The sequence below is a fragment of the Eutrigla gurnardus genome (genome assembly GCF_963514095.1).
Source record: "Eutrigla gurnardus genome assembly, chromosome: 24".
In the NCBI taxonomy this organism is placed as follows: domain Eukaryota; kingdom Metazoa; phylum Chordata; class Actinopteri; order Perciformes; family Triglidae; genus Eutrigla; species Eutrigla gurnardus.
In genome coordinates, this window is record NC_139935.1 from 7,594,478 (window position 1) to 7,612,219 (window position 17,742).

At 42.8% G+C, this 17,742-nt stretch overlaps 3 protein-coding genes across 3 annotated transcripts in view; 2 read left to right on the forward strand and 1 right to left on the reverse strand.

Moving 5' to 3' along the window:
* The window catches only part of LOC311009586 (vang-like protein 1), a 67,935-nt gene extending 56,310 nt beyond the window's left edge, over window positions 1-11,625 (reverse strand). Inside the window, exons 1-2 of the mRNA XM_084003861.1 lie at window positions 11,547-11,625; window positions 1,268-1,465 (exon numbers count right to left, since the gene is read on the reverse strand). The gene's annotated coding sequence lies outside the window, so the exon portion shown is untranslated. The remainder of the gene's footprint in view (window positions 1-1,267; window positions 1,466-11,546) is intronic.
* Window positions 5,547-9,760, forward strand: LOC311009819 (uncharacterized protein). The gene is made up of 2 exons (XM_084004230.1): window positions 5,547-5,581; window positions 7,049-9,760. Exon 2 carries the CDS (start codon window positions 7,088-7,090, stop codon window positions 9,692-9,694), a length of 2,607 nt encoding a protein of 868 aa, XP_083860356.1. The 5' UTR covers window positions 5,547-5,581; window positions 7,049-7,087; the 3' UTR covers window positions 9,695-9,760.
* Window positions 10,962-14,935, forward strand: hpxb (hemopexin b). The gene is made up of 10 exons (XM_084003863.1): window positions 10,962-11,093; window positions 11,668-11,693; window positions 11,857-11,946; window positions 13,107-13,270; window positions 13,356-13,509; window positions 13,596-13,808; window positions 13,901-13,993; window positions 14,073-14,203; window positions 14,287-14,437; window positions 14,507-14,935. Exons 1-10 carry the CDS (start codon window positions 11,029-11,031, stop codon window positions 14,731-14,733), a joined length of 1,314 nt encoding a protein of 437 aa, XP_083859989.1. The 5' UTR covers window positions 10,962-11,028; the 3' UTR covers window positions 14,734-14,935.
* Window positions 14,936-17,742: the final 2,807 nt, after the last annotated feature.

Below are 17,742 nucleotides of genomic sequence, written 5' to 3' on the forward strand. Positions count from 1 at the left end.
CCCCATCCCTCCCTCCTCTCCCACTCCTTAGAGGTGTATCTCTACCTTGTGCATCACGTCTGGGCATGACCTGTTGCTAGGTAACCCTGGGTCACAGCTGCACACTATGGCAGACCCTTTTTTTTATTTATCAGTGAGTTATGTGGGAGACGGGGGCTGTAATTTATTAGTTTGATATTGGGCAGGCAGCGCAAGTTTGGGATTGTAAAAAGAGGAGACGGCCTATAGCTCATCAAAATGCTCATTCTGATCCCCGGGCCTCGGTCCGCTGAAGAGATTCACAACAGACGGGGATCACAACATTAGAAATTCATCCGCTTTTTTGCTAAGAAAATCAAGCATCTCCAACAACAAAGCCAAATGGTAATGCACTTTCCATGCTGGTAATTGAGCAGATGTGGTCGGAGCTTAGAGGGCCGAGAAAAAAAGGAATTCATCTCAGTACAGTATTTGACTGATGAAGTGGGTGCAGACAAATAGGGTTGTCAAGCTTTATAGTTATGACGGCGACATTAAAACCTAACATTTACGCACAACTTGAATCTGCTTTAACACATACCCTGAAATAAATCAAAATGAACCTAAAATATGACAAATGTGTGGTCATCAACGGGAATATAATTTACTCAGGAAAAAAAATTCTTTCATTTTCTTGAGTTGAATGAGAAGTTTGCCAATTAAATGTGATGCTACAGCCAGAAGGCAATTCGCTTAGCTTAGCATAAAACTGGAAACTAGCTAATATTGCATTTCCACTGCGTGATACGGCAAGGATCTAATACATTCAACTGATTCCAAGCAGACTGAGCCTCAAAGGTGGAGTTAAATCCCTACAGACCCCTGATTGGTCAAACAGGCATGACCCATCCTGCACAAACCTGCCATTTTGAAATAGCCAAGCTGCTGTCAACAGGGTCCCCATGAAATTCACTCAACAGGTTAAAAAAATGACAACCCGGCAAACTACACAGTACGTAGACTATCTTCTGTTTGGTGCTGATGAAAGGTGGGACGGCCCTAAATCAAAGACTCCTTCAAAAGCAGCCCAGAAATACGGCCTTCTTTTTCCTGATTCAAAAGGACCCGACTGATGGTTCTTCACGGCCAAACGTGTCCCATTCATTCATTTTGCGCCGGTGCCGATTAGCTTTTAATCAATACTACAGTGCGACAGCCTGAAATACACCATGAAGCATATCCTCCATCGTAATATGAAATAAAAACAATCAAATATCTCTGGCTCCATTGTAATAAAATAACCTCTTACCTTTTCGATGCTCTTTCTTGTCAACTGGTTGCTAGGCGACGAGAGTGGCAAAGAGTGGAAGCGGGAACAGCTGGTGGCGCAAACAGGAAATCCTCCGTGTCATTTCGGAGACCGCTCGGTTCGGCCTTCAAACGATGTCGTAGACCACTAGGGCTGCGTCCCTTTCGCACAGTGTTGCTATGGTGACCAGCCGAGAATCTGCAGGGGGGAACAAAATAGAGAAAAAGGTACCAGAACCAAACGTGAGTTGAGTTGAGCCGAACCATGCAGCGCTAACGAGGCATAATTAACATGTTATGGTGACAACAAGACACCAGGAAGTCCTGGCTCCCAGCCAGGAAATAGTCAGGTGCTAAATCCCACTTTTTTATTCCACTTTTTGTACAGATTTGTGATCTTCACTGGTGTAGGATTTTACGACTTTTTCGACTAGAGGGGGACAAAAATGTGTCCTGTGTGCAATTCTCACTCCTCAAGGGTTACATCATCGAAATGAAGAATATGTTATTTCCACAACCTCGGAAAGGTCAATCAATAGGAGTGAGTCTCAAACTTGTACTAGTATAAAGCCTGGAGCTGATCCACATACAATGAACAGGAGACTGATTTTAACTGTTTTACACCCAAATGAGCTTCTTACTTTTGTTGTGAAACAGAAAATGTAGCTCTACAGACCAGAAATATAGACCATAACTTAGGGTCATTTTCTCATAGACTTCAATACAAATGGTCTTCAGTTGCATCCAGGAGTCGCCCCCTGATGGCCAAAGGAAATAATGCAAGTTTAAGGCACTTTAAGGCTCAAAACACTGCTGTACCTAATTAAAAAAAAGTGTAATATCCAGGATATCATAATTATATGTAATGTAATGTTATTTTCGCCTGGTAATTAATGTTTTTTCAATATATTTCTGTACATGCATGTTATTGTTGAATCTATAACTAATACAGAATGTGAAATTTAATATATTGAATTGTGGAAATTAAATGTTTGTTTACTAAATCCAATGGGTTATGCTAATCTGCATCATTATAGCAGTTTATTATTATTAGTTATTTAAAGAAGTGATGGCATTAATTGATGAAGGCAGTTAGTAATAATATGACTGTTTAATATTTGTTTCTTCATTGGATATTCTCTAAGAATGTCTGCAAATCTTTAAATTTATAATAATTTAAAACGATAATAAATAAGACATTTTAGAAATATAACAAAAACTGTACTTATTATTATTTCTTGGAGGAATCTGTAGACACCAACCAGTTCATTATTATATCAGTTCTTCCAAAATTATTATCACATCATCCAAAGTATCACTTTATCGCCTAAAATTAGGTTGGCAAATGTTGGGACAGACTGCTTCCATCTGAAAGTTTTACAGTTTTTGCAACACTTCGGCGTGATATTCATTTGCGATGCATCTGCTGCTGCTCAGCCACAAATCCTCGTCCTTGCCCTGATGAAAGCTCACCATTGCATTCCAGGTCTCAACCACAACACTTTTGTTAGATTCCTCTCCCTAATGTGTGCGTGATGAATATTCCTCAGATCTTCCTTTAGGCCATATCTGATCAAAACAAATGCACCTGCACTCCCCCCCCTCCTCCTTGCAACTGCAACTCCCCCAGGACGGGTAAAAATTGACTCCCTGGCTTCCTCCACCAGGCAATTACGTGCCATCTGTTCCCATCTTGGTTGTTCCAGCTCGTTTTGTTTCTGCGATTGTTCGTCTAATATCATAGGCCTGAAAGTGTTAGAGGACGGGGGAGGAGAGGAGGGGGGGGTGGCACGCAAAAATGAGGAGTGGCATGAAGAGGAATTAATCGAATCTAACAGCAGAACCAGATCTTCCCCTCTGAAAGGCGATAGTCCCACTAGAATGAGGACCATTACCATATTCATCACCTAATATTGCCTGCTGTATGCAAAGTGGGAGAGAAGAGTGCAATATGACTTTTTGACCGCCTTTTCGAGGTCCATCTGTGGACGCTTGCAGACTTCTTTTTTTAATTGTTTATTTGCAACAAGTCCACTTAGAACCTGTGATACTGGCATTTGTTTGGGTGGTAATAATAACCCATTAACTTCCCTGTCATACTGACATGTATATATATATATATGTGTGTGTGTGGTTGTTATGCTGCCATGCTGAATCACATTATTGTTTTGTTACAGTAACTATTAGGACCATTACTCTCTGCCACAGACTGGAAGCCGCGTGGATTTAATTGCGGTGATGTTGCAGGCGCGGCGAGCAGCTGGATCGGAGAGTTTTAACAGTGGTATCAATAACGGAGCGCCACCTTAGGCCGATATAATGTTCCGTCTCTCCTGACAGAGCGGGAGATAGAAATAATCAGTCACAACACCAGCCAGGCAGCCTGTAGGACCTCGTGTGACATCCTGCAACAGTGATGGCTCAGGACCCATCTGTGTCCAGGGGGCAACGCTCCCTGTGTGTGTGTGTGTGTGTGTGTGTGTGTGTGTGTGTGAGGATAATTGGCGAGAAGATGTTGGATCCTATAAGGAGACAAAATCTGTCACCCGGCTTAAAGGCTTAATACAGTAGACACCCACTTGATCAGTGGCCTTTATGTGTGTTCATGTGAGTTACAAACAACAAGTTGAGGCCATCTAAGAAGTATGCTGGTCATGGAAATCTTTAACTCATCACTCTAAATCAACTCAAGTCGACTTGTAACCGCGTTTCAAGAGTATCTATCATCTGCATGGCGACGGATGTTTGAGGGAAACAGGATATGCAGCCGGGACACGATGTTGAAAAGACATAATACCCCCTCTATCTCTCAGAGTCATGGTTGCAGGTTGATTGATGGATAAATGGCATGATATGATTGGCTGGAATTGGTTGCTGATGCAAGCATGCGTCATAATTTGTTTTCCCAGAGAAAAGAAATATCTAAATACGAAGAAATTGAGCATATAATGTTAAATAGGTGCACAGTATGATGTGTTTGAATTAAGGCTAAACCTATAACAGAAGATAAATCACAGATTTTGAGTGGAATAAATAAATAGGATGGTCTTCACTATGTGCCTGACCTCCATGACGGCTTACTGCAGAGTTAATAAGTTACACAGATTGTTAACTAAGTAGACTGATCACTTATTTACTAAATTATATTTTTAGTAATTTTTTTTTTAGTATTTGCTTATTTAAAGCACATTTCATTTGAGAGAACACAATGCATTAACTGGACCGGTCGCTCACTTTTTGAACCTTTGCACTTGCTGACATCTAGTGGTCAAATAGTGAAATGGCAATGTGATTCATTGGTTGAACCACAGGTGTAATCAATAAATGCAAGTTCATTCATTGTAAATTTGATGGTGTATAATTATGACACACATTTTTCACAACAGGCAGCATTAATGAGGTTAATTTGCAACTTGAAATGTCCCTTTTAAAAAATAATTATGAGTAGGTAATATAAATATCAATATGTCCAATATTTAAGTGGAGCTAAAATTAAAAATTTCAGATCACATCCTCGGTCATATTGTGCACCTTATTAACAATATATGCCGTAAGAATTACAAAGAAAATCCATTTATTTGTATTTTAATATCAAAATAAAATTGTTTTTCCCCTGGAAAATAGAATATGACGCATGCTGACATCAACTATAGTTGCAAGCAATTTCAACCATTCATGACATCGATCAATCTGAAACATGAGTTAATCTTTGCAACGACAAAATACGTCAACATACAGAAGATAGAAAGTCTTGCAATGTCATTTCAGCTCAACTTTAAGGATAATGTCTGTATCAATCAAAAGGATCAATTTATTTGGTGCCTCATTTTCTATTTCAACAGACTGAATATTTAAAATGATCCCCCCATTATACCCTTATGTAACCCTTCTGTGGTTTGCTTTCTCTCAAGTCAAAATGCCAAAATAGTAAAACTGCAATCACTCCCAAAACCCGTTTTTTAATCTTTGGACTACGATAACAAAATCTGCACAAGTTTGTTTAGGCAAAGGCTGAGCAAATTTATTTCTATTGCACATTTCATACCCAAAGGTAACCCTTCTGTGTTTTTATCAATTACACATGAAACATATGGTATGTTCAAATCCAAACAAGTCACGCGTATTCCATCGATGCCTGCAAGTCGATTAATACCCAAAATGCCAAATGATCTTGTGCAGAATGCAATGAAAAGAAAGGGGGAGGGAAAAAGGGGGAGATGTGGGAGTGACGGAGGTAGGTGGATAGAGGAACAACTGGAGGCTGGAAGACAAAGCAGAGACAGCCGTGGGAGGAAGACGCACACCTGGAGTTCAGGTAGCGATTTTTTCTTACTTTTGGCTTAAAATCAGAATAAAACATCACACGTTTGTGCTCAGAATGGAATTTCAAAATGAAAAACTTTGCTGCTGTGTATAGATGTCTTTGTTTTAACGCACTAAAGTAGGTTTAATTTAAATTTTTAAGTTTTATGCTGCACGACTCGGGGTGAATGGCTCCATTGTTTCGTTTGGATGCGCTGGAATGCTCCTGAACATCCTGCATAATCCTCTCAATTATGAATGGTATTATTTATTCTATAGTCGCCGCAACTTGTGGAAAGGCTGTCCGGTAACTTAGCAACTAGTGCCTCTCATTCAACATTAAAGTGGGGTAACGTGAGAAGACCTGGTGGCCTCACTCCAGGAGAGTGACAGGGATTTGTTACCGACACTTCCCTACATTTTCCCTCATTCCAACAAACAGATTGATGCCTTTTTTATTTAACTTGTGCGCATTAAGGCTAGCTTTCAGAGTTTCTAAGTTCTTTTTTCAAATACAATTTCAACCATTCCGAGCAGCGTACGACCAATGTTGCCAGCAGATAACATCTTAAACGTCGTTTTTAAAACATGGGAAACAGATTTTATCCATTGACACTGGGAGGTCACATGTTTCCAGGGGGACTTTATTGTGAACATGCAGAGGTAAATTGACACCTTGCCCCCTTTATCCTTGCAGCCTTGTTGTTTTGCTCCAGGGGGTTGAAAGGCTCTATAACTAGGTCTACGCTGTTCACACACATCCACATACACTGGTACCCACAATCGCCGACTCAGAATATGATCCTTTGTTGCGTGGTCATAAAGACAAAGTAAAAAAAAGAAAAAAAGAAAGGACTGACCCCTCTCCTGGCAGTGTCTCCACATACCTTTTGCTGTTGGTGAGAGACAAGAGTTCAATTTCAATACCTTCAGCAGATAAGCACCGCTGTTTGCACCAAGTGACAATGGGGGTCTGTGCTGCATTCGGAAGCAACTATACCAGACTGTTGAGGTTTCATGATGACGGACATGACCATAACATGACCAAAACATGCCAGAAATAGCAATAAATACTGATTCAATTATCAAATTTAGGTGCCTCTATTAATCAAGGCAAGTGTTTGCTCAATAGACAACCCACCGTTGATTAGCATCCAATTTAGGACATGTATTGTTGTCGTGCTGAGTGGCTGCCAAGGGTGTTGAGGTCTGAATACAACGCTGACCTCAGGGAAACAGGGCAGTGGTTACCCGAGAGCACTTCAGTGTCTCGTGAGAAACTGAATATCGTGAGGGATAGATACAGTTGCAACGAAAGGCAACCTGCGTCCCAGCTTTAAAAACAGCAACAAGTACGCAAGTTCTCAAAGGGTTAACACGATACACCTGAGGCAGCAGGTAGATTTACAAAACAAGTATATATTATTTCTTGTACGGGTTTTGCTAATTTGTTGTGTGCATTTTCTCTTTGTCTCAACAGACACTCAAAAAGTCGTGAAAAGTCAATTTACCATCAACCATGCTGACGCGGTCTCATTCAGAAAGAAGAGCTCTACTTGGGTTCTCAGCCCTGCTGACGCACAGCACTCCAAAACAGAGCAATGCAACCTCCCCACCTCCCCTATCCTTCACCCCACGGGAGTCCATCTTCACACCCATCTGTCTTACTTCACCACCCCCCTGGGTGACTCAGGCCCTTTCCAACCTGGAGCAAGGGGAACGGGAACTGCAGAGCCTCAGGGAGCGACAGCAGGCCGAGGTGGAGGAGGTGAACCGCGAGTTGGACAACGCTGCGATTGAAGCTCAGAGAGAGGAGCGCCGCCTTCTGGAGAAAGTTGAGCAGGACCACAGAGAAGCCCAGCAGCACCTGAGTCAGGTGAAAAGGGAGAACGCTGCAGCGGTGCGAGTTGTGCAGTCACTTGTTGACCAGCAACTTCGAAAAATTGGACAACTGCAGGAGCAGATACAGAGATGGGGAAGTACCGCTGGTGGATCCAACAAAAACCAGCTCCAAAGAGGAGTGGCAGAGGTCACCCAACCTTGGGAGATATCTCTTACAATGAAAAGGGTCACTTTCTTAACAAGCCCTGGGTCCAAGACCTTCAACCTAGGGGAAATTGATATTCGAGAGCAAGGTATGACGTACCCAATTGGTGTCTGTGGTGTCCAAGGTCAAAAGTGTGCCTTACACTCAGGGGATGCAGCATTTTCTAACATCACCCCTCTTGAAATTCGAAAGGATCCGCCACCAAACAGAGCTGGGCAAAGGTGCAGTCCAGAGCTAAGCAATAAGGCAAACAGTGGGAACATGCGAGTTGTCCGCAAACTACGACTGTCAAGCTCTACCGAGAATGACGATGATCTCAAATCACCCACCCTGAAGTCCCCCATACCAAGACATCGTGGTGTATCCGAGTCATCCCAAGACGAGGAAGTGGAGTCTGTGTGTTCAGACACACTGGGGCAAGACCTTTTCCTTGCTATCCCACCTGTCTCCAGTCAAGGAGAATCTGAAGGTGACGAATCTGATTGCAGGAAAAATGGCACAAAGAGGCGCTCCACACTGAGGGGTAAAAAGAAGCAAAAGGCCCTGGTCTTGGTGTCACATGAAGAACCATCCTGCCCTCCTGAAGAAACGGACGCAAAAAGCAGTTATGTTGCAATATCTCAAAAGACTAAGCGCAAAGGTTCACTCTCCAGGCACAGTCTTGTAGATCTTTCAACGGGCCCTCATCCACTTTCTCAACACACCCTACCAAAGAAAATGACCTTAAATGAATTTTCAATGGACAGTGGAAGCCCACCGTCACCAGTGGACAGTGAGGATTCCTGTTACACCTATACTGTCAATACTCCAGTCAATGGATCCCTCAAGCGAGAGCAATGCCGCTCAATGTCCACCACTGACCTCTCGGGTAAACATCGCCCTTTGATTAATGGTGACAAAGCTGAGCGTAGAGGAATCAGGAAGGTTTGCAGAATGCGTCTTGCCTCTGAACCTTCAACTCCTGAACAACGCCACGGTCATGGCACAGAATCGGACAAGAACACCATTAGCTCTGATGAACAACAGTCACGATCCCAGACTTGCGTTAAACAGGGTTTCAGTTTAAACAGTGTGACCAGATCTATGTCGATGTCAGCCATTGAAGGAGACAAATTACACCAAGGCAAGGAATCACAGCAGTACGACAAAGACAAGAAAGAGAGGGTAGTGACGGCTTTGGGGGAACTGGAGGAAGAGGGCGGTTCAGCTGCATTTGACTCAGCTTATCTGGTCAAACAGCTTGGAAAACAAGGATCAGGTCGCTCTGATTTCAACCTACCAAGTGGAGTCCATGCAACTGTCAAAGGGCAACTATTTGTGGTGGATTGTGGGAATGCCCGCATTCAGGTGACTGATCTCCAGAAGAATGTTGTACAGCAGGTGTCTCCTTCTGGATCGGAAAGGTCCTCCCGCATCTGCAACTACTTTGACGTGGCGGTGAACTCAAAGGGCCTCATTGCCCTGACGTGTGCTGCTGAACGAGCCGTGTTGGTCTTCAGCCGTCATGGACGCCTCCTGCAAACGTTTGGAGGCACGTTGACTGGTTCCACCAACGAAGAGCTCGATGCTCCCAGAGGGGTGACTGTTACCCGTCAGGACGAGTTCTTGGTCGCTGATATCAAGCGTGGCACCCTAACGTCTCTCAAACTCGACCCTAAAACCGGGGCCAGATTGGAGCGCACGGTGGTGACCGGGTACCACAGACCCTACCTGGTGGCAGCCTGTCTCACTACTGGCCTCATGGCCGTATCCGAACGAGGAAACGAGACTGGACGTGTCCCGTGCATCCGGGTCCTGGAGCCTGGCTGGAACACTATCCGAATCCTGGGGGTGTGCTCTGGCTTGGGGCCTGTTCTGACCTGCCCTTGGGGTCTCTGTATTGACAGTGAAGGGAACGTGCTGGTGGCAGACTGGGGCAAGCAGCACCACCGTGTTCTGCTGTACCCGTCCAAGGGTGTTGGCTGGCCTGTTGTGAACGACAGCCTGAGTAGCCCAAGGGGCCTGGCGCTGCTTCCCGATGGCCACATGGTCGTGTCAGACAGCATGAATCATTGCATCAAGATCTACTGCTACAAGTGAACCGCAGGAGTCAAGACTCATTGATGTGATAGGGTTAAAGAGAGAGAGAGAGAGAGAGAGAGAGAGAGAGAGAGAGAGAGAGAGATTGGTAACGTTACAGCGTGACTGTTGCAGTGTGCCCCACTTATTTGTCTTTGAATAAATGCCTAGTCACAAGCTAAGTTCCTGTGTTGATAATAAGTGAAGGGAGTTAGCCCTGAAGTTAGCAACAACTCTGGCTCAGCAGCATTTAAGGTGGGCTGACCTTTAAGATGGTGTATAGAGAGAAAATGGGAATATTTTAGGGGATATTTACAAATAGTAAATAATCCTGATCTGCAGCTCTGCTGTTTGGCAGCCCTGTTGTACATAAATATGTGTATAATGTGAGTTTTTTGACTATAATTTACAGTTTCTACCTCCTAGTTGCTTTACTTTGATAAGACCATGTTTGATGAGATTTCAATTGGTTACAATAAGTGATGATTTCCCATCCTGATAATAAGTAGATATAAGGAAATTGCAGCAGACTAGTAATATTAAATATATCATTACAAAGATACAAGTAGTGGGTAAAAGTACTAATGCATGTTTTTAAAATCACTCGTGTTTCTAAAAAATTAATCTCATTTCATTTATTTCCATGAAAGCAAGGTAGTCCATAATGCTGTCTGCCAAAATGGTATTCAATGAAATGTTGTGATTTTTGCCCATATTGCAAAACATTTAATTAATCAGTAACTAAAAGAACTCTGTGTAATCTATGAGTGTATTAAGGGACTAAATGACTTTTGCTCTGTCAATTTCTCTGACTAAAAATAATTAAACTTTGATTGAAATCCAATTTTGCATGATTCTGCCGATAATTGGGGCATAGCCCGACCCTGCCTAACCTCAAAGGCTTCTAGGTATTTCTCTGTTGACCGTGTTTGCCAGTCGTTTCTGTATTTTCAGCAAAGTCCATCACCAAAAAAAAAAAAGGGGGGAACAAATGAACTTACTCATCCTGATTTGAACAACATGAATTCATCAAACTAAGTTGGAGGTCAAATGTTAACCAAAGAGATCAATAATTTCATTTGAAATGCACGTGGAAGGCAACAGGTATATATAAATATATATATACATATATGGAGAAAGAAAGCAAAGATCACAATGCTCAAAGTCTCATTTTGCAACAACTTAAATACACCCCCATATGCAAACACACACACACACACACACACACACACAGTTACCCAACTTGTCCACCCACACTCAGATATTAGTATAAAAGCACAGGTTCAGCGCCTTCACAGTTACAGCTCTCTGATCCAGACTGAGACTCATCCGAGGACTTCATCAGGACACTTAGCATGGAGCTGCTCACAAAAACTCTCTTCTTGTGCTTGGCACTTGCCCTCACCAACGGTGACCCTGTGTGAGTATTAATAAACTCTTTCTATGTTGAAATAATATTAACGCTCAGTGCTCAGTTCAGGTCTGGGTGTCCTAATTACGATCTCAAGATCCTCAAGGTTTTTCAAGCCTTGACTGTGTGTGCAGATATTTTATTCTCTTATTATTATACTCTTCACAAAAAATTCAAAATGTGTCTGGTTTGCACCCAGATAATATAATGGAAACCAGTAGAATAAGCATGTAAATGGTTCCTGCTTTTGAGGCTTTATGCTACTTTTGTTGCATTGGATCACATAAAAATATTCTGGCCATCCATCCAATGTAACCGATTTGGGTAGTTCCTACTTTTCTGCATCTTCTCTGGACAGTTCAACCAGTGCAGCCGCAATGTTCATTCAGTTTATATCTATATTTGCTCGTTCACAAAGGTCACCACTTAGACAAATACAAGAGTGCAATGTCGCCACATTACCTTGATGGGGTCACCGATTGATCCCATGTCGTCCTGACTCAAGGATTTCTGGTGATGAAATGTAATCTGGTACTCCGCTGAACTGCAAAACACAAATAAGGATCTATTTTATCATCCACAGGCCCACAGAAGATCCCGTTAATCACGGTGAGTTTTTAATAAAGACATCAAATCATATTCCAGCTTTTTTACTGGTGTTTTACATAGGTGATCTCACCAACACAAGCTGCTTCTGTCTCATGATATATATATATTGTATTTGGCATTATTTCAGTAGCACTCACATTTCTCATATTATTTCCATATTTAGATCTTGATTTCCCAGACCGGTGTGAAGGTGAAGGTACTGAGTTTGATGCCATCACTCCTGACGAGAAAGGAAACATTTTCTTCTTCAAAGGTGTGTATAACATGTAAAAAAAAAAAAAAGAAAAGAAAAAAAAAGATGGACTTTAATTTCCCTTTGGGGTTATTTTCCTTATCCATTATGCTTTAGTACCAGGTGTTGTGTCGAATAATGTTTCCCGTCCACACTAACCACAGAGGGGCGCCATCATTTAACATGGAAACAAACTTTGACATAACACCAGTACTGGGGAAAGTTGCTAACATCGCAGCTAAAAACAGATATGTATGTGTTAAACATCTAGCAACATACTCGTGCTGCACACCCACGCAACGAGAAACAGCTCTGCTTAAAGCTCGCGATACGCATGTTTACCCAAACGAAACACTATTCCAACGCCAAGCACGCAAAGGAACACAGCGCGGTTGTGCTAACGGTTTTACGCTACTTAATGCTGACCGCGCAAACGATATGTCATGAAAGCTGCCGCAGATTCCAAGGGTCCAAGTCTTATCTCTCGACAAATAAAGCTCACTAAAACCGAGGAAGGGAAAAAATAAACGTTACTTTTTACAACCGTAATCAAAAACCATGTCTGACCTTTGCTCTTGTTTGAAGAAAAGTTGTGTTCGAGGTCATATCGACGCTGCTAACGGCTAGTCCGCATAGCATGCTAACGGCTGTCCCTCATAGCATGCCAATGGCTAGTCCTCACGGCATGCTAACGGCTACTACTCATAGCATGCTAACGGCTACTCTTCATAGCATGCTAACGGCTACTACTCATAGCATGCTAACGGCTACTACTCATAGCATGCTAACGGCTACGCCTGATAGCACGCTAACGGCTAATCCAACGTCTGAGTCGTTTCCAGCCACACGCCCTCATTTACATGACAGATAAGCGTGCCGTCTGCCTTCCTCTAGCATTAACACATAGATTGACATGTAATTTAAATTAATTTAGTTTTACAGGAACCCGAGAACATTTCATATGGCTCAGCTCAACCTGCCTCTACTAGAACCTCTCCATCTTTGCTCGCTTAATTAGCATCGTCTGTGCACAGGTGATGTTCAGGTGTTTGATACTGCAACAGCATCCTCACTATGCTCTCCTGTCTTCATTTTCTCTCACCTAGTGGCATATACTGATGAGGTTCCAAACATTATACATATTTATTGCAGTTAAATTAAAATCTTGTTTTCCCCTCCAGGGAGCTACTTGTGGACAGGATACGTTGGTCCAGCTCATCTCTCCAACGAGTCCTTCGCGGAGCTCGATGACATCCATCACATTGGCCATATTGATGCTGCCTTCCGCATGCACAATGAAGAGAACGTAGGCGACCACGATCACGATCACATCTACTTCTTCTTGGTACGGGCCCCACACACACACACGTTCACCTGTGAAAAAAATAAGGCGATATCTGTACTGACACGCTTTCTGATGTCATCTCCAGGACGACCATGTGTTCAGCTTTTACAACCACACTCTGGAGGAGGGCTATCCTAAAAACATCAGCGAGGACTTCCCAGGGATCCCCGATCATCTGGATGCTGCTGTGGAGTGTCCCAAAGGAGAGTGCACTTCTGACTCGGCCCTGTTCTTCAAGGGTATGTGAAAAATACTCACTGACTATCATTAAGATGCCCCACGGTGTAGATAAGGTGTGACTCAATCTCATACTTCCCCCCCACAGGACATGATGTGTATGTTTTCGACATTGTAACAAAGACAGTGAAGACCAAGACGTACCCCCACCTTCCCGTCTGCACCGCCGTCTTGCGCTGGCTGGAGCACTACTACTGTTTCCATGGACACAACTTCACCAGGTTCCACCCGGTAACCGGTGAGGTCAACGGCAACTACCCCAAGGACGCCCGCAACTACTTCATGAAGTGCCCCGGCCGCGGTGAGTCCTTCAGGCAGTTTGGTGCAAACGATTCGGTGTCCCACGGATCCATTTGGGGGTAAACGTGTTGTCTTCTGGTTTTCCCACTGCAGGTCATGGAGCTGACCATGAATTCCTAAACTGCACTGATGTCAAGATCGATGCCATCACCACTGATGATGCCGGGAAGAGTTATTTGTTTGAAGGTAAAGTAAAAAAAAAGTCCCTGAAAGGACGTTCAACATTTTGGGAAATGCGGTAGTTATTCGTTTCCTTGTTGCCCAGGCCCCATCTACATGCGTCTGGACACCCCTAAAGAGGGCCGTCACCCCTTCCCAATCACCAGGACGTGGGCGGAGCTGGACCACGGACTGGACGCTGCCTTTTCCTACAAAAACACGATCTACATGATTAAGGTAGACCTTCAAGTAACAGTTAAACATGAATTCAAAATGACTATCTGTCTCTGTTGATACTAAAATACCTTTTTGTTCTGCAGGACGAACAGGTTTACATCTACAAAGTAGGCGTTTACTACATCCTGATCGAGGGTTACCCCAAATCCCTGAAGGAGGAGCTCGGCATTACCGGACACGTGGACGCTGCTTTCGTCTGTCCCGACCACAACGACACAGTTCACCTCATCCAAGGTAAGATTACGACTTTTCAGGTGAATTCATTTTGAATGAACATTTTTAAACGCATATTTCTTCCGACAGGAAATATGATGCGGGATGTCGACCTCAACGCCACACCCAGGGTGATGACCCGGGAGGTTCCCTTGCCCTTCTCCGACATCGACGCCGGTACATGCGACGATGAAGGACTCACCGTGTACAAGGGCTCCCACTTCTACCACTATGAGAGCGCCATGCTCCTGGCTATGAGCAAAATAGCCCCCATGCCTCAGGATGTTACCCACGACATGACAGGATGTCAGGAGTAGGAAGCAGGAACCCACTTATCACGGCAATGAAGCAAATCCCCTCCGCTCCTCCACATATTAAGTGATATCTATCTCCACGAGCAGACTGACCTCAAGATCACTCACTAAATAGAGAGGAAAGAACTACATGTGTGAGTTTTTGGAAAACAATCCTCCTCAAATGCATCTTGGAGTTTGAATTGTTTGATGAATAAAATGTGGAAACTTATTCTTGAGTGGAAGTTATTCTGTCAATTTCAGCAATTATTGTGTCAACAATTTCTACATAAACATGCTAATAATCTGTTTAAATCACTGTATAATTATAGTTAAAAAGCACATAATGCTTTAAGACAACCAGAACACGTTATAAAGCATTTTATAATGACTTATAATGCACATCATAATTGATGGTGACTCATTCTAATTCCTATATTTTAATGATGCATCATAATCACTGTTAGTATATAATGATGCATTATAAAAGTGATTTATTTGGAATTTAATATCAAAATCAAACTCGGCTCGTACCAAACAATTTCAACCAATCCATCCATCAATCAATCCAATCAAAAAAATTATGATGATACTTGACCTCATGAGTCATAATGATTTATACATGTCCAATGGTGTCCAATCAAAAGCAAGCAAGAGGAACAAAACTCCAAAAAGGAGCCGTATTACGTAATGACAGCGTCCGGCCACTAGAGGACCTGCTGCACAAATGAATGTGAAATAATGAGGGGGGGGGGGATCAGATTCACCAGCAGCAGTGACAGAGGACATGCAGGAACACACATCAGTAGCATATCTGCCACTTACCTCCTCTAGAGAAGGTCCACAAGCAGGTGTGGAGTTCCTCAGGGCTTAGAGAAATTGCTGCTGGGCAAAACTTGATTTCTTGCAAGAACATGGCTGGATCAGAACAACCGACCTGACAGAGAGACGCCTCCTTCAGACATCAAGGTCATCCTTGTGAGCAAGTAGCGCTGCGTAAAACACAAAAGGCTGAATAGTGGTGCACTTGTCCAGCTGAGTCACAACAGACACCCAATAAAAACAGGCTTCATGTGTTTTATTGTTTTCTGTAAACCACCCAGGCATTCAGGAATGGGGCTGATACGTTATTCATAGGCTTTATAATTAGCTTTTAATGGCTACGTTTATTCTGTCATGAGGAATTTAAATTTAATTCAAATTTAAATGTTCATTTAAAGCTTTCCACACTCCAAAAGTCAAAACATTTTAAGGCAAAGATTGGTGATGATTTTATTCAGGTGACCCGGTCTTTGTCTTCAATACAATATATACAGTATTTTCACAAACGGGCCGCGCTTATATTGGACCATATGGACACATACGCAGCAGGCTGCAGGAGTCCAGAGGTCGGGTCGGCATTAGCAGCCATTCAAGGCCTTTTCACTCCCTGGAGAGGTTTTTGTTCAGCTAAAATCCCTGGGACTTTCAGCGAGCATAAAGGAAGTGCTGGCCTCAGCACGGCTTAATGGGCGAGGCCGAGTGGACACACACACACACATAGAAACACCACCGCACGTACACACATGCATAGTAGACAGACTGTTTTCATTGCACACACAGAGTTGGCAGCCATCAACTAGTGCGGAAAATATTATGCATTATTTTATTCATTTGATTTAGTTTTACTGAAAAGGTAGGCTGTAGATTCATCCACTGGGGAGCATGAATCTGATCAAAATTCCAGTCCTTGTATTCGACTTTTATATTTGTGGACATAAGTGGAAAAGTTGGTATAGGAGAGGTCACAGGGTCCCCAAAAACATTCATCCCCTGGGGACCATGAATATCTACAGATTTTATGTAAGGTAGCACTAAAGTTGACCAAAGCGACAGACATCACTGTGTTTACGCACAATCTTGTATTTTTGCCCAATATTGATAACAAATTTAACGTAAAAACAAAAAAAACAAAAAAAATCAGACAAAAGCAAAAATAAAAACGCGAACCACGACAAGAAACGGGTATGGTACAAAAAGTTTATTCAGTAACAGTTCTGTAAACATCTGAGGTAAATGAACATTTACATCAACATGTTCTTTAACAAAAGGTTCAGACGCAAGGCACTTCTCTTCAAAGACAGTCGTTTGACAACGGGAGTACCAGCAGGGGTCGCTCTTCCTTTCTAACACGTGGGAGTCCCTGCGTGTAACGGCGCCGTGAAAATCCCATCACACAATCTCTGTTTTCCATCGCGGGATTTATTATTTTTTTGTAATTCGTGGCACATCCATGGTGTAAAAGATGGAATAGCCAGAAGTCTCTCGATGGTCTCTAACTATCTAACTGTGCAAATCTTTATCTACATATCAAAGGTACTAAGAACAGCCTGCAACAACAAGGTTATGAAAAACATTTCAGCAATTGAAGTCGAATAAACCTTGTTTCGCTTTTAGAGACGACGCTCAACGTAATGTCTTTTTTTTTTTTAGTTTTTAGTGGAATTTTATTTTCCCAGATTCATCGGCGGGTCGTTTGTTTCTTCGGCACGAATATCTTTGGTTTGTTAAATATCTTTGGTTGAATCTTTTTTCTAACAAAATAGATTATTTATTGGCACCTCGGTTTTGATCAGAGACATGTAAACATTGGACAGTCAGCAAAAACAACACAGATTCAGTCATCCCATCTTTAGAAAATTGGTAAAAATGTAAAAATTTAAGTGCCTTTTACTGCGTCTCGCTTCGCGGTTTGTCGCCTGGTGTGTGATTTCGTCTGTAGAAGTTAAATAGTTGCGTTCATGATCAGTTGGAAATCTTACATTTTTTTAAATTAGAAGAGTTCTTAATAAACACCACTGTGCAAAAACAAACCCTGTAAAGGAAGCCTTGATCACAAACTTTCTGTCCACACTCAAAGCGTTAGCGTAGCGACGTAGCACAACGGAGGGGGAGACGCACTGGGATCGAATGTTACCGACTTCTTTCGCAGGTGGAGCGAACGCCGTAAACGGTGGAGCGAACGCCGTAAACGAGCCGTGAGAATCCGTCGGA